Source organism: Cryptomeria japonica, chromosome 1 (genome assembly GCF_030272615.1).
Source record: "Cryptomeria japonica chromosome 1, Sugi_1.0, whole genome shotgun sequence".
Lineage (NCBI taxonomy): Eukaryota > Viridiplantae > Streptophyta > Pinopsida > Cupressales > Cupressaceae > Cryptomeria > Cryptomeria japonica.
The window spans coordinates 36,567-61,341 of record NC_081405.1 but is presented as its reverse complement, the minus strand read 5'-3'; the positions used below and the strand labels follow the sequence as shown (position 1 = coordinate 61,341).

At 38.1% G+C, this 24,775-nt stretch overlaps 1 protein-coding gene across 1 annotated transcript in view; it reads left to right on the top strand.

Moving 5' to 3' along the window:
- The window catches only part of LOC131036662 (uncharacterized), a 37,160-nt gene extending 29,591 nt beyond the window's left edge, over positions 1-7,569 (top strand). The window contains exons 3-4 of the mRNA XM_057968606.1: positions 7,160-7,304; positions 7,395-7,569. Of these exons, the coding sequence (XP_057824589.1) occupies positions 7,160-7,304; positions 7,395-7,569 (320 nt within the window). The remainder of the gene's footprint in view (positions 1-7,159; positions 7,305-7,394) is intronic.
- The last annotated feature ends 17,206 nt before the right edge of the window (positions 7,570-24,775 follow it).

The following is a 24,775-nucleotide window of genomic DNA, read 5'->3' as shown; positions in this document are numbered from 1 at the left end:
TTCTGGTTTTGGCTACAACCTCAGTTTGTATCATTCATGCATGCATTGAGACTGACTTTCTATACTAACAACTACTACTATTGCAAAAAAATAAAAGGTGAAAAAAGAATATAAAAGGTGAAATAAGAATGATTTTTAAAATGTGAATCTAACCAGTGCCTATTGTGGGTAAACAGAATCCAACTTGCAGATAATCAACACTTGCTATGATATATATTCAATAAACACTTTTAAAAACATTATGACTTGCACAACCTATTCAGAAAATCATAACAAAATGACTAATACTTCAATCAAACATGCATTGTAGTAACCTTGAAAGTAGACTTTAACTCTTTCATTAAAAGAGACCCACACTCAAAATCACACACTCCTACTTGAGGAAGACAAGTTCATATGTTATTAACATAAAAATTTATACAACATGTGGACATAAAGCATGAGATAATCTAAGAATGATCTTCTTTCATTAATTTTCAAAAATATAAGTATACATCATTACAATGGGCATATGTAGAAAGGAAATGTTCACCCTCTATTCCCTTGAACTGGTTCCTATTACATACTACTTAGAAGAAGAAATTTTTTTAGAATCCCCTCATAATGGCCCTTGAATTCCCTTATATAAGACAAAGGAGCTGAAACAAGCTATAGTCCAAGTGAGAAACACATCACAAGTTGATTTCCTATGACAAAAATATGCCCTAAGGCATCCTTCTTCACATACTACACACAATCCTTCTAAAGGCAATCAATGCAAGCGACTATGAGGAAAGCCTCTGGAATCTAGAGCCACAAGCTTGAGGACATACAAACCTTCCCTCCAAAAGGACATTCAAAAGTAGTCTCCTCGAGCCTCAAAGAAATCTACCCCACTATGGATTGGCTGCTATCATAAATTACTTCATCTACCATTCCTCGATCGATCCGTAAGTTTGGATTAATACATTTAGTAATCTTAAACTGCCCATAAGATCTAATATCATCTATGTCAATCATCTCGAGCCACACAAAAATATGTAACAATATCCCCATTAATGTATTTTCCATCCTCTATCGCCCTTCTCTAATAGGATGAAAAAAGTACCACATTTAAGATCCACCATCTTCAGGCACCGACCTCTACATACTATATCTCATATTTGACCACTTGGAAGCCACTTGTCTTCATTTTCAATGTCCAAATCACTTGGTCAAGCCTAGTAAACTACCACATTAAGTCACATCTAAGTCAATAGTGGATGAACATCCATCACATTCTCTGCATTACAAAATTATACTTGCAGTATGGCAGGGTACCTGCTTCTCATTGCGGTTTTGTCTCCTGTAGACTCTTCCCTCTTTAGTTTTTCTATCCACGGGATAGCGGGGAACCCAAATCTCCTTATGTCTATTTTACCCCATGAGGTCACTTTCCTTTTGGCTTCAAACATAATAGGATAGCAGGGAAATTCTCTTGCTATACCCTTATGTTACCCCGCAAGTCCACCTTCTTATCGCTTTTCACACTGCGGGGTGGCAAGACCTTCCATCTTCCCTTTATATGTTACCTCATAGGGCCCCTTTTCTTGTCTTAGTAAACAACGCAAGATGGCAGGGTACCTGCTATTTCCTTTCCTTTCTTTACCCTGCAACATCACCTACAAGCTTACTTTACCCATGCGGGTAAGAATTTGTTTATTTTCCAGGACCCCCACTATCCTGCTGGTGCAGGAGCACCTAAGGGTTGAAATGCCCTTAACCAATTTTGGCATGCACATACTTTGGACTAGCTCTAAGTCCTTTTTTTTGTTTGCAATTTTTAAACCCATGAACCAAATTAGTTCAAGGTTCAAAATGTCTTTTCTAAGCCGTGACAATGTGTTGTTGTATAACAAGCAAATGTCTCTGTTTTAAGTTATTTTTTCGTACTTGAACTTTGAACCAATTTTCAAAGCGGTTCAAAAGGTTCAAGTGGTTTAAATGGTTCAAGGAGTCTGCTTAATAATCTTTGTTGTCGCTCATTCCTAGTTTTGTTGTATGCCACTTGTTCCCTATTATACTTCTTTAATGAATTAAACTGTTGAACTCTTTGTGAAATGGTTCAAGGTTCAAGAGTTCACTTCTAAGGCTCTTGATGATAATGAAAGTGGCGCGGACCTATTTGTATCGGTCATCGGGAGGATTGCTTCTATTTTACGTCGATGGCCCGATGACAAAGCACAAGTGGAGTAGCATCAGATGAAGGGATTTCTTGTTATCCCGACGCCCGATGGAACATCACAAAGTGGAGCATCGACCATCAGGTTAACCCGTTTGGCGGGTCCCCGATGACCCAATGGAAATGCCTAGAGAGCGGAGGCAAGCATCAACTATTGGATGAAGGGATTTCTTTTTATCCCGATGCCCGATAGAAAAAGTGCAAGTGGTGGACGTAGTCACCGAACATCAGTGGCTCCGAGTTGATGTTACGCCGAAGCCCGATAGGAAATGCGGAGTGCGACAAGTCACCAATGGGCATCAGAAGCCAGATTCTGAGGCTATGTCGATAACCCAATTTGGAATTGTTTTTATTCCATTTTGTAACCATCTATGTTTCCAGGATAGATGGATGAGATATAAGAGTCCACAAAGATGAATTGTAAGGGGTTGTTGGATCATTTGGATAAACAAAAAGAAATACAAAAGTTCATTTTCTAGTTTCAATCATTGAAGTATTGTTCTGTATTGTTTTTCTAAGTTTTTCATTACAGTTCTGTAACTAGAGTTTCCTTGTTGTTGTTCATTCTTTATTTTGAATCCACATTGTAAATATGGCTCTATCTTGAAACTCCACTGTGGGATCCACACGACCATTGGAGCACTTCAGGAAGAGCCAAAAATATATAGTATGAGTAAAATAGCAGTAGGAGGAAACCAGGAAATGGCAATCACCATTTCTGCATATTGAGCCTAAGCGAGCTTGGAAGTAGTCTGGCTAGGTTTCAGTGATGTAATGAAGATAAATTGCAGGGAAGGAATTTGCTGAGAACTGGAAGAAGTTCCAGAAGACTACAAGCCTGAAACCATGACATTGTGAATCCAATAGAGAAAAGTTTGCTAAACCAAACAAGATGGGTGGTGTTGCAATGAGAGAATATGTGTGTGTCCTACATCCCTACAATTTTTTAGTGAGCAAGCTTACCCGGTGAGCTTGAGAAAAGTGAGATAAGAAAACAAATGGTAGGGAAGCCCTAATAAGTTTGGTGAGGTAGATGTGAACCCGGGAAGGTATAGAAACAAACCATTAAAGAAGCCTAATTGATGGTAAGCTAGGTAGCCTCCCTATCATATTGGTATTAGAGCAAGTTTAGACTTGGGAAGAAAGTAGTTGATGTCAGACATTGAGTAAATGGGAGAAAATAGTTCCAGAATGGTGACCAATGCAGAGTTAGCTAAGAAGGTAGAAGACCGAGAGGAAGAGAATAGACTCCTGAGAGAAAGATTAATGCATCTGGAGAGAAAACTAGACACTGTTGAGGATAAAACTGAGAAAGTAGCAATCCAGGTCAATGAAGGGAAGGGAAAAGAATTAGTAGAAGAGGATATGATACCTTCCCAGACCCTGTTATACCTGAAGAGCCTTTCCTGAAAGCCATTAAAGCCTTAGGAGGAAAATCCTTGGAAGGAGTGCCACTTTTCTATGGGAAAATGGAGCCTGAAATAGTCATGGAATGGATTGAAGGATTGGAGAATCACTTTTAGTGTGATGGAATCAGTGAAGCTCAAAAGGTGAAGGTAGCTAAGTCTAGATTGAGAGGAGCAACCTTGACTTGGTGGAAATTTATCCAAGAAGAAAGGCAAAAGGAGGCTAAAAACCAAATAGCCAGTTGGGCAGGAATGGTAGCCAAAGTAAGGGAAGCCTATATTCCTGAAGATTATAAGATCCAATTACACAAAAAGAGACAAAACCCAAGAGAAAGAGACTTGGATGTGAGCAGCCACACTGAGGAATTTCAGAAGTTGTGTCTAAGATCCAAGGTGGTAGAGGATGAGAGTATCAAGGTAGCTAGATACTTGAATGGATTGAGATGGAATATTCAAGAGGATTTGAGTTTGTTAAGCCCTAAAACCGTCATAAGTGCTATCAGTTGGCACTAAAGGTGGAGGAAAACAGCAAGAAGAAGCAAGAACAAAGCAACAAAGGAAGAGGTAGATGAAAAGATGGTAGAGGCCAAAGAGGCAGTTTTGGTAGAAGAGGAACAGATCAAAGATCCCAAGGAGAGTTCAAACTTATAGAACAAAGTGAGGATTCACATAGAAAGAGAAGCTATAGAGGAAGGGGATCATCTAGAAACCCAGAAAGAGGTAGATCTAGTGGATCGGGAAGAGGGTCCTACTTCTCCACCATGAAGTGTTACAATTGCCAAAAGTTGGGTCACCTTGCCTATAGATGTACTGAGAAGTCTTCTTCATCTCAAGGAGGTGAAAGAAGCGTGACATATGTGAAAGAAGATGCAAAAGCAACAAGACACAAGGTGTGAGCTTAACTCCTGAAGATGGAGAAAAATTAATGATGAGAAGAGCCTTGATTAAGGAGCCAATCAAAGAAGAACCAACTCAAAGAAGAGCTTTGTTTAGAATCAAATGCAAGGTCCTTGGTAAGGTTTGTAGAGTGGTGATAGACTCAGGGTCTACTGACAATATTATGTTAGAGGAAGCACCAAGTAAACTAAAGTTGAAAAGAATTCCACATAGTAATCCATATAGGGTCACTTGGCTCAACAAGGAGGAGCATGTGGTAGTGAATGAACAAAGATGGGTTGAGTTCAACATAGGTAGTTATAAAGATAAAGTCTTGTGTGACATCCCGCCTATGGATGCTTGCCATCTACATCTTGGTAGACCATGGTAGTTTGATAGAAAGGTCATTCACAATGGAGAGAAGAACTCTTATTATTTTCAAAAGGATGGAGTTACATACCATATTTAGTCTCTAAGTGATGAAGGAGAGAGCAGCAAAAATAATGTCCCAAATGTGTTATTGGTGAGTGAAAAAGAGTTCATTAACACTCTTAAGGAAGGAGAAGGAGTGGGATTTTCTCTTATAGTGAAACCAAAGGAAGCAAAGCAAGAAAAGAAGGTTCTAATACCTCATGAATTGCAGTAGATATTAAACTAGTTTAAAGAAATTATAAGTGATGGAGCACCAACAACCCTACCTCCTGTTAGAGCTATCAACCATTATATTGATTTTATTCCTGGAGCATCATTACCCAATAAAGAATCCTATAAGATGACTCCCAAATAGAACAAGGAAGTGGCTAGACAAGTCCAATAATTATTGGACCAAGGATTGATAAAGAAGAGTATAAGTCCTTGTGTCGTACCTTCAGTGTTAGCACCCAAGAAAGGAGGAACCAGGAGGCTATGCACATATTCAAGAGCCATAAATAGAATCACTATCAGGTACAGATTTTCTATCCCAAGAATTCAAGACTTGATGGATTATTTGGAAGGTGAAAAGTACTTCACTTAGATTGATCTCAAGAGTGGATACCACCAGATCAGGATAAAGGAAGGTGATGAATGGAAAACAACCTTCAAAACCAATAAAGGACTTTATGAGTGGCTTGTTATGCCATTCAGTCTTAGTAATGCTCCCAATACATTCATGAGACTCATGAATGAAGTGATTAAATATTTTATGGTTAAATTTGTTGTTGTATACTTAGATGACATCTTGATTTTCAGTAGAATTAAAGAGGAACATCTAGAGCATCTTAGTATTGTATTGCAAAAATTGTATGATGAGCAACTAACAATAAACTTGGAGAAGTGTGAGTTTATGAAGCAGGAACTTGTCTATCTCGGATTTGTAGTTTTGGGAGGAGATTTGAAGATGGACACATCAAAGGTGGAAGCCATAAAAAATTGGCAAACACCCCAAAGACAACAAGTGCAGTAAGAAGTTTTCATGGTTTGGCACAATTATATAGGAAGTTTATCAGAGGGTTCGATGAGATTTGTGCACCCATGCTAGATACCATCAAAGGAGGAGTTAAGACTAAGTTTCAGTGGACACAACAGGTTTGAACTTTTGAAACAAAAGGTAGCTACACAACCGGTACTCATTCTTCCTAGTTTTGACAAGTTGTTCACAATTGAATGTGATGCTAGTAATATAGCAGTTGGTGCTATTTTGAGTCAAGAGAATAGACTTGTAGCTTTCTTTAGTGAGAAACTCAATGATTCCAAGAAGAAGTATTCATCCTATGATCTTGAGTTGTATGCTCTTGTTCAAGCTCTTAGGAAGTGGAGGCACTACTTGTTACCTAAAGAGTTTGTTGTTTATATAGATAACAGGCTTTGAGTTTTTTGAATTTACAAGATAAGTTGAGTCATAGGCATGTTAAATGGGTTGAGTATTTGCAGTCATATACTTTTTCTATTAAGCATAAGAAAGGATAGTGTAATAAAGCAACAGATGCTTTGAGTAGAAGGCTACTAACAATGCAAGAAGTGCAGATTTAGAGTATTGGAGTTGATTACTTCAAAGATTTGTACCCCAATGATGAAGATTTTGCAGCCATTTACAAGGTTTGTCAAGAAATTTAGAATCACTTTCATAGTGAATATGCTAACTTTACTTTGCAGAATGGTTTTTTGTTTAAAGGTGGACAATTATGTGTTCCCAAAGGATTGATGAGGGAAAATATAATCCAAGAAAAGCACAATGGATGTTTAAGTGGTCATTTTGGCCTTAATAAGACATTGGAACTTGTTCCACCATTTTACTATTGGCCCAAAATGCAGAGGGATATCAGAAGGTATGTTGAGAAATGTATGGTTTGTCAGATAGCTAAAGGTACAACTTCTAATCCTAGACTTTATCAGCCATTACCTATTCCTACCAGGCCATGGGAATGTGTCAGTATGGATTTTGTGGTTGGTTTACCCAAAATAAAGCTTGGCTGTGATAGCATTTTTGTTGTTGTTGACAGATTCAGTAAGATGGCACATTTTGTTCCTTGTAAAACTAATCATGATTCTAATCACATTGCACACTTGTTTTTCAAAGAGGTTATAAGAATCCATGGTTTGCCAGTTAGTATTGTTTCAGATAGGGATGTCAAATTCCTTGGACATTTTTGGAAAACTCTTTGGAAAAGACTGAGAACTAATTTGTCTTTTGGTTTAGCCTATCATCCCCAGACGGATGGTCAAACTGAGATGGTCAATAAGACACTTGGAAACCTTTTAAGGTGCTTAACAAAAGAATATGGGCAGAATTGGGATCAGGTTCTTCACCAGGTAGAATTTTCCTACAATGATAGTGTCAATAGGTCTATTGGGAAGAGCCCTTTTGAAATAGTGTATGGTATGCACCCACGAGGTGTTTTGGAATTATGAGATCTTGGTAATTTGTCACACAGAAGTGGTCAAGCTGATGATGTTGCTCAATCTTTGAAGGAAGTTCATGACCAAGTCAGGCGAGTTCTTCAAGATTCTTCACAAAAGGTTAAAACTAGAGTTGATGCCACACGGAGAGATGTGCAATTTTCTGTTGGAGATTTGGTGATGGTACATTTGAACAAGGCTCGACTATAGAAAGGGATTCCCAAGAAGCTACAAATAAGGAGAATAGGTCCATGTAAAGTTTTCGCCATGTATGGCTCTAATGCTTATAAAATCAATTTGCCATCTGATATTGCTTTGTCACCCATTTTCAATGTTGCAGATTTGGTTGCCTACAAGGGGCAACTTCCCAAGGAGGATGCACGAGTTTTAAATGTTTAGCAGGCACTTATTGAACTTCCCTTACCTTCTTCTACCATGCCTCAGGTTGAGAAAGTGTTGGATTCCCACATTTTCAAGAAGACTTGATACCAGGTCTACATGGAACATTTGGTCAAATGGATGAATACACCTGATTCTAAAGTGACCTGGGTCCTTGAATCCGACTTTGTCAAGTTGGGAATTGATCTCTCCCTATTGCTGTGCGCAATCACTTGACTTCTTTGTTTTTGGGGGAGTATGGTGCAGGAGCACCTAAGGGTTGAAATTCCCTTAACCAATTTTGGCATGTACATACTTTGGACTGGCTCTAAGTCCTTTTTTTTGTTTGCAGTTTTTTAACTCCTAAACCAAATTAGTACAAGGTTCAAAATGTCTTTAGTAAGCCACGACAATGTGTTGTTATATAACAAGCAGATGTCTCTGTTCTAAGTTATTTTTCCGTACTTGAACTTTGAACCAATTTTCAAAGTGGTTCAAAAGGTTCAAGTGGTTTAAATGGTTCAAGGAGTCTGCTTAATAATATTTGTTGTCGCTTGTTCCTGGTTTTGTTGTATGCTGCTTGTTCCCTGTTGTACTTCTTTAATGAATTGAACCATTGAACTCTTTGTGAAATGGTTCAAGGTTCAAGAGTTCACTTCTAAGGCTCTTGATGATAATGAAAGTGGTGCAGACCTATTTGTATCGGTCATCGGTAGGATTGCTTCCGATGACAAAGCACAAGGAGAGTAGCATCAAAAAAAGGGATTTCTTATTATCCTGATGCCTGATGGAACATCACAAAGTGGAGCATCATCCATCGAGTTAATCCATTTGGCAGGTCCCCGATGACTTGATGGAAATGCCCAGAGAGCGGAGACAAGCATTGACTATCGGACGAAGGGATTTCTTTTTATTAGGACGCCCGATAGAAAAAGTGCAAGTGGTGGACATAGTCATCAGACATCAGTGGCTTTGAGTTGATGTTACACCGAAGCCCGATAGGAAATGCGGAGCACAACAAGTCACCAATGGGCATTGAAAGCCAGGTTCTAAGGTACGTCGATGACTCGATTTGGAACTGTTTTTCTTCCATTTTGTAACCGTCTATGTTTCCACGACGGATGGATGAGCTATAAGAGTCCACAAAGATGAATTGTAAGGGGTTTTTGGATCATTTGGATAAACAAAAAGAAATACAAACGTCTATTTTTTGGTTTCGATCACTGAAGTACCATTCTGTATTGTTTTGCTAAGTTTTTCATTACAACTCTGTAACTAGAGTTTCCTTGTTGTTGTTTGTTCTTTATTTTGAATCCATATTGTAAATATGGCTCTATCTTGAAACTCCACCGTGGGATCCATGTGGCCATTGGAGCACTTCGAGAAGAGCCAAAAATGTACAGTATGAGTAAAATAGCAGTAGGAGGAAACTAGGAAATAGCAATCGCCGTTTCTGCATACTGAGCCTAGGCGAGATTGGAAGTAGTCTGAGTAGGTTTTAGTAATGCAATTAAGATAACTTGTATGAAAGGAATCTGCTAAGAACTGGAAGAAGTTCCAGATGGCTACAAGCCTGAAACTGTGACATTGTGAATCCAATAGAGAAAAGTTTGCTAAACCAAACAAGATGGGTGGTGTTGCAATGAGGGAATATCTGTGTGTGTTCTATATCCCTGCAAGGTTTTAGTGAGCAAGCTTACTTGGTGATCTTGAGAAAAGTGAGATAAGCAAACAAATGGTAGGGAAGCCCTAATAAGTCTGGTGAGGTAGATGTGAACCCAGGAAGGGATAGAAAAAAACCATTAAAGAAGCCTAAATGATGGTAAGCTAGGTAGCCTCCCTATCACTTGCATATCACTTTCCTTCATCTTCGCATGCACAAGCTTCTCCTTCTTTGCATTGTCTATTCCTTTATTACTATGGGGTGGCAGGGAATACTAATTCTTCGATTCCTATTTCCCCCGCACCAGTCCTTGCTTTCACTTTCAAACCCTGCGAGGTAAGACCCTTTCAGTTGCCACTACTCCTGCTATCCCACAAGAAACTATTTTCTCTACTTGGGTCCCTTTCTTCTTTTCAACAGAGAAAACCCTTTCTCAATCATGCAGAATAGAGGGGACTTCTTACCCTTTACGAGTGCTTAACCTACAACGCATTCTGCTTCACTCTTTGATCTTTGATGGGTAAGGGTTTCTTTGTCTGTTGTAATGCTTTGTTATCCCGCAAAGTTATTTCTACTTTGTTGTCCTCATTCCTTCCTTTGACCGTGTAGGATGGCAGTGACCCTTTTACTTCATTGTGTCCACTTACCCCACAACACTAGTTGACGTTGCTTAATACCCTTGTAGGGTAGCCCTTCTATTTTGATTCATTGTTCCCCACTATCCCGCAGGAAGCCTTTGTTTCTTTGTCCTCATCACCTCTACAAGTAAGATGACCTTTTATTTCAGACACCGTGCGGGGTAAGGCTCCTTGTTCCTATCAAGTGTCCCCTTAGCCCACACATGTAGCTCCTCAAGCATATAGGCTGTGTGGGGTAATCTTTTTCCTTTATCAAAGTTTTTCCCCACTGTCCCGCATGGTTTCAAATCAAAACTAGCAACCAGTGTGGGGTGGCGATATAAACCACTTGCTTAGCACTTGTCTTGTCCTTTTAGTTATCCTTCAAAGTCACACAGGGTAAAAAAGGAGAAAAGCATCTTCCTTTCCTGCTACATTGCATGCCTCTCTACTTTTATCTTATGCTCACATGAGGCCCTTCTCTCTGCTATTAACCCATCGCGTTATTGACACCCTACTAGTATAACCCTCATGTTGTGTGCCTCTTGCCATCTTCTATAGTATGATAACCTGCGTGCTATGTGCTACCCTTGTAACATTTATGCGACTAACACCACCTTTGACTGCAAGCGACTAACATGGTGTGTTATTGACATCTGCAGCTAAGTGTGACTAACATGATGTGTTAGTCAAACAACATCCATACTTTTCCTGGATCAAAGTAGCTTGCCCAATGCAATTCCAACTTAATGGCCTATGCCATCCTCATCTAGTTATCTATCCTCGTAGGTTATCCCATGCTTGCCCTCCATAACTTCATGTGTGATTAACATGTTGTTCTTTGATTAGTTATCTGCTAAAGTTATAATATAACACATTGTGTTATACTACAGGGGGGATTTTGAGTGTGAAAAATCAAATTTTTTAACCTGAATGTTCAAAATTTGACAAATTTTTTAGAGTCCCAATAGTGGCTCTTGCTCGGGGATGCATTCCCCTTGCGAGCATGGCAAGATCCCAGATCTTTAAGGAGTAGACCGGGTACCTACTCCATTGGGCGCAGAGTCAAAAAAGGTCTTCACTACCCCAAATTGTTGTGTCTTGATCCTTCAAACCACATGTGATGGCACAAGGCCATCAAAAAAGATAGGCCAATGCTTTCCTCTATCATAGATATGATTTTCACTTGACTTCACTGAGGCCAATCTGAAGATGTAGCTAGAATGCAAATGACCAAACATGTTAAACTTTCTCATCCAACCATCATACTAAAAACTAAAAGTGAACTCATCATTTTTAAACCTTTGATACTTGTGCACAAACTGGAAACTCTAATCATTGTGTGACATAAACATATTATGATCCTCAAACAATGCATTTTCATGTTAATCACAAAACTTACTATAACTGAAAGCAATGTCACACCTCATAAAAGAACCACCCAGCTGAAAAAGAAAAGACTCATCTTCTACCACACAACTGGAATCATAGGCATCACTAATTTGCATGGGAAGAACAAAACTCTAAAAAGAACCTCCTTGCAAATCAAAGAAATCATGCAAACCCTCATCAAGAGAAGAAAAAGAATCATATGCAATCTCATCGGGTAACTGCAATTTACAATGTTGATTAGAACTATCATCTTGACACTCCAAGTCCCCTTCTGTGCTCTTTGCATCAACAACTTGTATGCATGATAAACAACCATCCTCATTTTCCCATAAATCCACATAAGCATGCATTCTAGATTTATCATTATAATCTGATTGCATACCCAAATTTGATTTCTTGTCCACATGAGAATATTTAATACATTGTTCATCCTCATCAAAAGATGCATACCCACACAAGTCTATAGCTGAAGCTTCTTCATCATTATGATTTTCATAGAAAATGCCATTATCAATAGCCATGCACATGCCATCAAAACAAAATTCAAAGTTTTTATCAGCATGCATATCCTCTTCATCAGTATACAAAACATCATCATATTCATTAGAGCTTATGCATTCATGTTCCTCACCATCCTGTTCATTAACTAGCTCAAGTGTAGGAGGAAAATCAACAACATGTTCATCACATTTGGCATCATAAGGGATAACCTCATTATCAAACTTTAAATCAGCTAGGATTAAGAGTTCTTGACACCTTTCCATGCGCAATCCTTCAATACTCAGCTATTAATAACTCTTAGATTCCTTCACTACTAATTGAATATGTGTCATCTTCATTTTTATGTCCCATACCTTCTTCCTTCAAGTCTTTACATGAGCTGCAAGCCTTATCTTTTTGCAAATCAGTCTTTTCTAGCTTCGCTATCATCCTTGCAATCTGAAAAATCAGTTGATTCACATGGGCATATGTTTGTATTTTCATGGGAGATTGCATCTCCAACAACCTTACCAAAATCACAGTCACAATTTGGAAAATAAAATGGACCCTTCAAACACTCGTCTTTGACTGCATTCAGGCTATCATGACAATCATTTTCAGATGCATACTCTTCATCTACCTGTTGTTCACAAACATTATCCATTGCAAGATTTATAAAGTGGAGATAAAATATTAAACAAAGGGAGAAAATAAAAGAAGGTCAATTGAAAATAATAATAAATGCAACCAGAATAAAAGGAGAGGATCATTTTTTATAAATTTAACAAAGTGCTTGATTACGAAGTTAATCCTAACCCTAGAGCATAGAGGCTATTATAAATCAACCCATTCAAGTCACTTAGCCATTCCAACCAAGAAAGGAAAATCACTTCAAGGAAGTAAGTCCAAATAGAAGAAGAAGACAGGAATAGGGTATTGCACGCCAATGAGGATGAAGTCTTTACATCATATGATAGATACAATAATTTGTTGTAGATTTTATTTTGTATGTTGTACAGAGAGCACGAGGGGTCCATAGGATGAAGTACAAACAACAAGAATGTGATGCACTATACCCAATACAAAACATAATTTGCACAAAGGGAGGCAACCGTAGGTGCAAGTAAGAAAGACCATATATAGTATGGAAAAGAGGAGTGATTGGAAGGTGATCCGTATAGGGGAGATGTAGTGTCCACCCTTGAATTGATTTGATTTGTCTAGACACGAATTCTATTTGACCATTCTTGGTAGACTTATCTAGACTATTTATGGTGTTTTGGATTATGATTTTACATGTGTTCTAGTAATCATTATGATGCTAGATATTATTTGGACATATGCTATTTTGACATTTTATATGGATGATGGTACTATCATTATTGGTCATGTGATTTGATGGATATATGTGCTTGATGGATTCTATATGCATTGCTATGTTGATGGATTATTGATGATTTATATTGAACATGGATTTGATGCTATTATGATTACACTAACCCTATTTCATGATTATATATGATGAGACATTTATGAGATGTGTTTGATTATTTTTTGACTGTCTTCGTGAGAGGGACGATGTCACATCACTCATTGTGAGCAGGATGTGCCATCACAATTCCCTATCACTTGTCTATTATGATGTATATGCATATGTTGTATCGTTGCTTTGTGGTTGCAGGATTTGCAGGTACCAGACATCAACTCCACCTGGCTCCATAGGTCTGAGTGTGTATTTAAATCCCAATGGCATGTGGTCCGAAGATGACATGAGTTCCCTACACATACTCTAGGTCTAAGTTGTTCACTTTGAGTCGTCAACGTCTTGGCATAATTCACCATGTCAGATAGTGAGTTGTGGCTTTGTGAGTATGCTAGTTAATGTTAATTTAATTGATGTATTTATGTGTGATTTTATAGTTAATAATGTTTAACTTAATATTTTAAATTATTGGCCTTGAGTATTTAATTATTTGATATTTAATGTTTATTTATTATATGTTGTTTAATATTTATTGTTTAATCTTTATTGAGGTTGACCTTTAATTATTTATTTATTTACTGCCTATGGTTTAATTATTTATTTGGTATTTAATGATTAATATTTTATTTGGTCCCTTAATTATTTTATGAGCCTTTGGTTTATTTATTATTAATTTTCTATGTGATTATTTATTCATGGCTTATGTTTTACTTATATAGTTGACTATTATTTATATTTGTAGTGGGGGTGTATAAACACTTAAGAATAAAAGAAAATAATGATATTCCCCATTTAGTGTGTAAAAACACATTTTATATTTACTCTAACTACCCTTTACTCTCATTGGTTGAATTCAAAATGGGAGGTAAGAATTATATTATATGGTGGGTTGGTAAAATAAACTCTAAAATAGAATATTTTGATTGGCTCTCATGTGAAGGCTAGGATTTTGGTATTTTGAATGGCTTTTATTTTGTTATTCGAGCTTGTTTTGGGGTTGGTTTTTCATGAAAGTTTTTCTGCAAATTTCTTTTGGCTCTTGGACTTGGGTTTTTGCTTTGAATTGCTGGAGCTTGTGGTTTTGCATTTTGGGATTGGATTTGGAGCTCTTCGTCAGTTTTTTTTCATAACACGGGTTGCAGGTTGGAGATATTTACCTTTGCTTATTTCAATCTCTTTCCGTGTATGCGTCATGTATGCAGAAATGTATGTGTGTGAATATTTGGGGAGAAATGATTTATTGTATAGTTTATACTATAGCCTATGGAAAATATTTATGTGCATAGAATTTATTATAAAGTGGAACTATAGGTTTTGGGAAAAATACTTCATTCTTTTTGGCTGGGTTTGGTTTTGCCATGAACACACTGCTCTACAATTTCGATATTTGATTTGTGGGGAATTTGTGTCTTTCCTCTATGTGAATGTTGTTATTTTGGGCTTTTAATGAAGGATTTATTTGTTGGTAGAGATTTTGGGTGTGTTGTATTTGGTTGGGAGAGTTCTGGTTCGATTTTGTCATGAAGGAAGCTTGGAGAAATTTATTTGTTGTTTTGTTGTCTTTGTTTGATTAAATTGATTTCTAAGCTCTCCTTGAGTGTTGCATTGATGAGAGAATGTGTATTTGTTTTTGAATTGAGACTCTTTGTAAGTCTCCATGTGTAGTTTTCTGGTTCTATAGTTTTCTTGGTAATTTGGTGTTGTCTTTCTGTGGTTAATCTTTTGTAACTTCGTTTGTTGATTTTATTTCGTCTTGTTTGGGCGTCTTTGACCCAGTTGGATTTAGGACTTAGTTATTTTTCTTAAATTTTAATTTGAATTCGTAACTTAGTCATTTTCTGTCATTTTTTATATTCTGGAACAAATACACTAAAAGACTGAGTATATGCGCTAAATATTTTAGTAAATGTGCCATTTATTTTAGTAAAAGTGTTAATCTACTTAGAAAATGCGCCAAAATAGATTACATATGTGTCATTTAATTTGACATATGCGCCTCATAAATGTTGAACACTAGATGTCACTGAGAGGGGGGGTGAATCCCTGATTTCCAAACTTTTCCCTTTTCTATCCTATGTGTGAATATTGGTTAATAGATCTAACACAAAGCAAACATATTGGTTAGATGGGAGACTAACACAAAGGCAACCACACATAAAAGGGATATCACATAACACCAGATGTATGAGGAAAACCCAAGATGGGAAAAACCTCGGTGAGAAGTGTTGCTAGAGACTACTGCTCTGATCTAGCCTCACAATGAAACACTTTGGTTATAACATTTAGGGCACCAACCTAAGGAGCACCAACCCTTGCACCGAGCTCCAACTCAGTGATTACAAAATCATATTTTGAATACAAAAGTTATCTTCTTGTTACAAAAGAACTTTGTAACTCTCATGTATGTCTCTCCTCTAGTTTTCCTCTCTTCAGTCCTCTATCGGTTCTCTGCTCATCTTCTCACTATTGCAACCTTACTGATTCAATCTCTTCTTCTTCTCTGCCAGTTCCACTCTTTGTCAGTTCTCTTCTCTCTCTATCACACTGCTGCTATCCATCACTGATCTTGATAACTTAGTCAGATGTCTACCATCTGATGGTTCTAAGATTATCTTCTCTGCAACCTTCTATATTTCTTCTTTGCTGGTTCAGTCACCAACTGGTGTACTCTGTCAGAAACAATGGCAGGCTACCAGTTGCCTCACTCTTGCCGGTCGAACTCTTCAACCTGATTCTCTCTTACACAGTCTCTCCTCTGATTCATGTTGAGAACTTGACTGATTTCTTCTCTCACATGCAGTAGCGACAATAACATCTTTGGCTCTCACTCTTATCTCTAGATTTTCCCGCCTGAATGTGAGTTTGGACATTGACATGCTAGGGTTTCCACCATGCATTGAATTTGCATCCGATCTAATCTCTGATCATCGTGACATATCATATCCAATCTGATATCATGTCCTTGATCAATTTTCAACACTTAATCAATGAGCATTGCCCATCTGTTTACCTTGAGAGCCGCGTATTCTCTCTTTAGCCATCTGTAGCATGATTTTTGACCTTTTGTCTGATTGATCATGTGTATGATGCGGTTTCCTTTATCATCTTTGATTTGCAAGCTCAATCTTTTATGGATTTTTGTTGTTTCCTTGATCTTGAGCTACAATCCTCTACCATGCTTCCTCGATCTTCGTAGTCAGCATAAATGTTGGACCAGTCACCAACGACATCACCAAATCACCACACTGACCTGCCCATGCATGCCACTTCACCTCCACATGGCCCCTTTATCGACATCCACCTCTGCTAGGTCGGTTATGTTGGTTTGGATAGGATCACTGACCAACCACACAACTGGGTTCACAGACCTTGTCGGTTATACTCTAACCGATCTTCCTTCAACCTTGCACTTTGCTTCTCTTTCGGTGGAGCACCTAAACCGGTCAGCACACTTGCTAACCTACCTTATGCACATATTCAATAGATGGGATCCTTTCACTTTTGCACCTTGTTAGCATTACCAGTGGACATACTTATCGGTAAACATCATGATGACACCATGTCATCAACCTTCAACAAAATCCATATGTCTGCATCTTCTCAACCTTTCCTTCTTCATTCATTAGACTTTTTCTCCTATTAACATGTTTGTCAAAGTGACAAACATATCCTTCAATCTTTGTACCGACAACTCATCATTGTCTACTCAACTGATCTAGTGCATATCTCTGATCACATGCACCTAAGGCAACTTAGTGTTTCACCAGTTCATCTGGTGTGAGCCTTCAATCACCTACCTTTAATTCTTTTGTCTTATCTCAGAGGGCTATGATGCATTCCATTCATAATAGGAGATAAGCTCCACTTACCAGTGGGAGTGGATCCTTGTCATTTGCACCCTACATTGCACCAATGTGGCTTCCCTATTTGATCATGCATATAATCAAATAGGCACATATGATCTAGTTGGGCACATTCACTGTCACTCATCTCTTCAAATGGTGACTGCATCTTTATCTGATGGGAGTCCTTCTCTTTCACATCCACACAACATATCGGTGGCCTGCACATACTTCACCTCTGGTGTTGATGTGAATTTTTATAACATTCCCCATCTTCATCACAATCAACAACCCAACATCTTGCCCTCTTACAGATGTCATCATTTATCGATTGTTATATCATACCAATCTCTTGTCCATATATTCAACACAAGTCAAACACTAAATTATGTACCGATGACTCCAATGGCCATTGTGCTGAATGACATTCTCTTCCTTACCAATGACCTGCTAAGTTAGGTGACATCAAAGACATCACATCCTGTATGCATCAATGATAGTGTTGCACATACATCTCTTATACTAGTTGCCCTCCTATACCAGTTGACATCAATCACAACACAATGCCAACAATCTCCCCCTTTGGCATTGATGTCAGCATAAGTAGTATCGAACATACTACATATTCTCTCTCCCCTTTTGTATGATTCATGGATTCTTATACATGTAATATGCGACATACTACAAAATCTCTCTCCCCCTTTGACAACAATGGCAAAGGGTACTGACAGGGTTTCTCTCCTCCTTTTTCTCTATCGGATGCTTCTCTTCCTTCAACCATCATTCATTACATCCTCTCAAGTCACAACACTTGTGATGGAGAGCTCAACCACCAAATGACACCAATTGCTTAGCAACCAAGTGTATATGCAAACTGGAAACACATGCATATACAAGAATGCAACCAATTGAAGGCACATGTGTCAGTGAGTACAATATACCTACCGGTCATACTGCATCATCTCCCATCTAATACCAATTGAGCTTGAGAATCAATTTTGATTGTACTATGAGTGCTACCAATTGGGAAAGTAGATACCCGTAATCATTAAATTCCCTTGGGTATTCTTACAACAATTTCCTTCTTTTGCAGTTGATGCAGCCAATACACCCATAAGTTCAAGCATGCCAGTTTTGCATCATAAGCACTTGAACTCCCCCTGAGTCATACATCTCAGGTCCTCATTACTTGTCAGGTTCAAAACCAGAGCTCCAATATGCACCATATATCAGTTGAGTTGTGCATATGTGATCAACTAATGATCTTTAAGCTCTATTATATCCACCATAGCACATGACATGATCCTAGGTGTACACAATTCCATACAATATTACTATCATGCCATAAATCAAACCGGTTAGCCCAAAAACATGGATGCCTACATGATCAACAACTAGGCCAACATATGTCATCTAGGTCTTCATCAACACCACCTGAGACATAAACTCCTCATTCCATGCTACTGAAGTTAATGCAATCATCCTAGACCTCATTGTCTTACATAACTTGCACTATTAGTTAGTATGCATACCGATAAACTTCTGCATATATTGGTTTCCTACATCGGGTCATCATCACTACTGGAGCACCTTCCTCTAACTCCTGTCTTCTTGTGTCAATTTGCTCTGATCCCAATAGTAAATTAGCCATCCATTGACACATGTAGTAGTGATCCATCTTTCATCTGTAGGTGTGTAGTCAAGGTAGCCATTACACACTTGCCATCTTATTTTCTTCTTTCTAACTGACAACATCCTGTTATTTCATTCGTCCCTTTTCATTGAGGGGTTGAATGATATGGTCAGTGTACTACTCCCCCTAAGTTCCTGCATCTCCTTTAATCCTTAGGAGATATCACCTATGCATTGAATGTACAGTGCCAGTCCATGGTTGCATCTTCTTGCTTCTTCCTCCATACCTGCTTGGTCTCATTCTTCTTCCTATTTTTGGCCTTAGGAGCAGGTGTTACCTTCTTTTTCTGATGGGTCCTTGCTTTGCTAGATTCTACATCATGAACGGAAGTATTGTTGTAGAAGCAAACTGTGTTCATTGCAAATGCATGATTGGAGGACCTTTTGTCAAACCAGTTAGACCATCTTCTTCTGGTCATGCCATTGTAATCTGCTACTAGAACTGGTGGACCACTTGATCTTGGAGGAGAAAAACCTCTCCTACTTTTGTTCCAAGCAACATTTTGTCTCTCATATGCTCTATATCTATTTCCATGTTGAGCATACCTACTACACCGGTTGTCATGTGACTGCAAGTTCATCCTTCTACAATTAGGACTTTTATGTCCAAAGCCATTACACCTCCAATAGATGATATTATTATTTCTAGGAAGAACATACTATCTATTCCTAGACATAATTATGCATTCATATGACCTATGGCCATATTATCTTCATGCAAAATAGTAACTGGAGAAAGGAGGCTTGTGACCTACAAATTTGTTTTGCCAAGTATGAGGAGATCTTACCGGTTTAGTATCTCCATTTTTGCTTCTCCAGGGATGGATCTTGGATTGGCCATGCTCTGCAGCTCTTCAATCTGATCTCTTCTTTTCCCACACTTGCTTTATCTTGTGGGTGGTACCATTTCCTTGTCTTCTATCAGTAGGGGGTCTTCTATGCTGACTTCTACTATTCTTGCTTCCGGTGAAGCTGCCTTATCCCAACTTTCCTTTTCCTTTGGGATCTGCATTGTTTCTCCTTCTTGCAACACTGGTTTTCATCCTTATCTGCATGTCTTCACTGATAGTGGTTAGATCTACCTTATTCCGGGGAGTATTCTAGACAGTGAAAGTTTGTCCCTTGTTATCTCCATTTGAGGAGACAAACCGAGTGTCATTCTGAGGGACATTCTTGCTGGTGGAGTATTCACCGACACCACTTCCTAATCCGTCGGTATCCTTGGCATGCTTTTGCTTCTTCAACATTTTTTCCAAGGCATCAATGCTGCCATCAAACTCTATTCTCACCTTGAGCTCATCTTGACACTTCCCAAGGTCATTTCAGAGACTCTCCATTTCTCCTACTAGCTGTAGACATTCTTTATCTTTTGCCTCTAGCTCAGATGCTAGGTCTTCACACCAACACTCCCAACTCTGAGATACACTTCTTAGATTATTCAAGACATCTGATTAACTAGTTTTGTTCCATAACTACAACATTCTTGAATAACTTGTATTCATTCCTTACTCGACTAGGTTATTTGAGTGCACTTACAAGTTCTCCTTCAAGATCAACTTCTGCTTCTTCTTCACCTTCACTATCACTGCCAAACACAACTTGCCGGTAGGAGTTATCTGCATGATCATTCTCAGATGTGTGCCTCTCATTTTCTGATTCTTGAGCCATGAAGAGATGGGTTCCTTCTTCATCATTGTTGTGGCTGCTAACAGATATACCTTCATCATCTACAGAAACATGAGTTGCATTTTGCATCTTATCTTCACAAACTGATTTTGCAGTGGTAGGCTCATTTTCATAGAGCTTCTTTAATTTGTGCCATAGGCTTTTTGCCAATCTGCATCTATCCACCTGTGAGGAGACATCATCTGATAATCCATAGAGTATAACTTTCATTGCTATATTATTACATTGGTTTCTTCTTTATGCATCTGAATCGGTGGGAGGACTGATTTTACTAGGGCGTACATTAACAATCGACATCCATACATCGAACCCTAAGGAGGATAGGTAGACTTCCATCCTACAAATCCAAATAGAATAGTTTGAGTCATAAAAAATAGGAGTAGGTATTGACACTAAACAAACCATTGTGTTCAAAAGCCAAAATCTACCCAAGCTAGAGAAATCTTATCAACCGAGAACCTATGCTCTGATGCCAATTGTTGAACACTAGATGTCACTGAGAGGGGGGATGAATCTGTGATTTCCAAACTTTTCCTTTTTCTATCCTATTTGTGTATATCGGTTAATAGATGTAACACAAAGCAGAAATACTGGTTAGATGGGAGACTAACACAAATGCAACCACACATAAAAGGGACATCACATAACAACAAATGTACGAGGAAAACCCAAGATGGGAAAAACCTCGATGAGAAGTGCTACTAGAGACTACTGCTCCAATCCAACCTCATAATGAAACACTTCGGTTACAATATTTAGGGCACCAACCTAAGGAGTACCACTCCTTCTTTAGGGAACCAACCCAAGGAGCACCAACCCCTGATTTTAGGGCACCAAACCCTGCACCGAGCTCCAACTCAGTGATTACAAAATCATATTTTGAATACAAAAGTTATCTTCTTGTTACAAAAGAACTTTGTAACTCTCATGTATGTCTCTCATCTAGTTTTCCTCTCTTCAATCCTCTATCAGTTCTCTTCTCACCTTCTCACTGCTACAACCTTACCGGTTCAACCTCTTCTTCTCTGTTGGTTCAGCTCTCTACCGGTTCTCTTCTCTCTCTATCATACTACTGCTATCCACCACCGGTCTTGATAAATTAGTTAGATGTCTACCATATTATTCCTGTCGGTTCTTAGTTTGTCTTCTTTGCAACCTTCTATAACCGTTCTCAGCCAGTTCAATCACCAACTGGTGTACTCCTCTGTCAGACTCAATGGCAGGCTATTAGTTGCCTCACTCTTGCCGGTTGAACTCTTCAACCCGATTCTCTCTCTTACATAGTCTCTCCTCTGATTCTCATTGAGAACTTGACTGATTTCTTCTCTCACATGCAGCAGCGCCAACAACATCTTTGGCTCGCACTCTTATCACCAGTTTTTCCCTCCTAAACATGAGTTTGAACATTGGCATGCTAGGGTTTTCGTCATGCACTGAATCTGCAAATGCACCTTAGGAATTGGCATATGCGCCATTTTGTTGGATATATGCGCCAATCTAGTGTTTTTCTGGTCTTTTCCAGTTTGTCAGTTTATGTTGTTATTTTCAGGTTTGATTTCGTACCAGAGGCAATTTTGGATGTTAAATGTTGTTTTCCAGATTCTACATTTGATCTATTTTATTAATCTTTTAATGATTTTGCTTCTAATTGTTGTGAAAATCTCTATTTTGGATTATGCCTCTATCATGTTGAGAAGCCATGGTAGAGAGGATTATTTTATTGACTTCAATCCAACAAGATGATGTGCCTTGTTGTTGATGCTTATTTCTTTTGTTGAGTAGATTTGATTATCTTATCTTGATGTATTTTATGTTATGAGGCTCCTTGATGTTACTTGGTAATATGACTATTAGATGTCCATGAATGCATGTTTTTGCGTGATGGTAGTTTCAAATTTATATGTTGTTTATGAGCCTCTTATTGCATTTATGTTTTGGGCCATGTTAGGGGGAGTGGGATTCCTTGTGATAATGGGGGGTCATGACAGATAGGCTTGCATGAGGTTCCTTGTAATGATGCAAGAAGTCTAGACCACCAGGGCACATTGGAAATACACCATGATGTAAACAAGTGATAACATAATAATAAATTAGTGGGATGGGTTAAATAATTCACTAATCAAGATAATTAATAGTTGTGAGCCCCATGACTTGATCCTAGGGAGGATGATTTAGGATAGGCATGGGAAGGCCATTGCGATGGCAAGTCAATCTCCCTTGTTCTCTCATAGGTTGAGATCGATCCACATGTCCATCAGGCTTGTGCCTTGTGTTATAGTATATGTTATGTTAGAGGATGGCATGTGATGACACTCCACTCCCATATGTTTCCCCTTGATTATTATTCTTATGCCTTATGGATTTGCATTTATGACTTGTTGATTTGTAAGCCTCTGGGAGTTTCTTACTTGTGATTGGTTCATGCTTGAGAGTCCTTGTTATGCTGGGTCTCTTTGGTCGTTGAGTGCCAACCTAGATGTAGAGTGTGTGTTGAGACCTTGTGTCATCTCCTAGCACGGGGGGGGTTCCTTTGGTTCCACATGGTCGGGTGGTTGGTGTTTTTCAACATTGGGATATTCTAATGGATTCTTCATGTGTGGATGTGGATTCTTCAACAGTTATGGATGTTTCTTGTAGCAGATTTATGTAATGGATATCTTGGAGTTTTGCAATGTATTATCATGTAAAGAATTTAGATGTATTAGGAAGATCCATGTTCATGATGTATTATTCATATGATTGTAAATGTAATTGTATTATAGTTGATACCTTAGGATTATGACATGGTTTGTATTATAGTGACCATGAGATGCATGGTAATGTTCTTGAATAATGAATGTATATGACCTTCATATACTTAGACATTGTAATGGAAATTATATTTGTAATAGAATGGTTTCATGTTATTATTGTATTATTTTAGATTCCATGGTTATTATGTAGAAGTAGACTTATATGTGAAAAGGCCTTAAGAAAATGGAATGCATATAATGTAGGAATTATGGACAATTAATGATATCATGTAGATATGATGATGTTCATGTGATTGTATTGGAAGTTAAGAAGTATGCATAGGATATAAGATTAAAGAAAAGAATTAAGATTCTTGCATTAATGCATTTAGGATTCAAGATGAAGGAAATGATCATGTTAGGAATTTGAATGCATGTGTAGTATGGATAATAGATAAGTAAGAATGAATATGCCTATGCATTAGAATTACAATTACCATTGTAAAAGGATAACGATCAAGTAGTTTGCATACCATAATGGAAGAAAATATACATGTTGCATTTGGATAGGATTAAGGATCAATTGACGATAAGTGTAGTAATCAAATGAGTAGATGTTATTGCTTATGGTAGTTAATTAAGTAATGACGTTAAATTACCCTAGGGAGATAGTTGTAATGGTTAAGATGTTATGTTATTCCGCTTGCGTAATTTAGTTAATGTGTTTATGAACCATGTTCCTTATGTTTAATTGTTATTAGATATAAATTATAATGGAGTTATGTGTTGCATTAGTTGATATTAATTTTTTTTTTAATCTCCATTTAGTATGCTAGATGCTTATTTTCTCTAGGGTATTTTGGTGGGCATTAGAGAATAATTCAAATTGTATAGCCCATACATAGAAATGAGGTGCCATGCGAGGAAGGAAATAACAAAGTGGTATCGTACGCAACACCATGTGAAGGATAAATATAGTACAAGATACAGTGCAAAGGAATAAGGCCATATAGAAGGGAGTCTCAAGATCTTAAAGGGATATACAAAGTAGGGACCATATGATGAAGGGATAAGTAGGACAAGTCTGTACATGAGAGCCAAGTCATACTGAAGGCATATGAAATGAGTGTATGGTGTGCAGAGGATAGAACCATATGGAACACTAAAGTTGTATGCACCCCACAAACACAGTGAAGATAGCTATACAATATTGGTAGAGTACATAGAATGGAATTGGCATAAGGAGATTTGTACATTGGCAATGGTACAAGGTAGATCGAGTGGGGTTACATTTGTGTGACTGGGAGAGATTTCTATATGTAGGAGAGAAAGCCTATATGGAAGAAGTCCAGAGTGAGGGAAGGAATTGCTACATGAGTAGGAGTGAACTGTACCAAGTTGGGAGCACATTGGACAAGGGTCCAGGAGGAAAGATAGTGAGGATAAGTGTG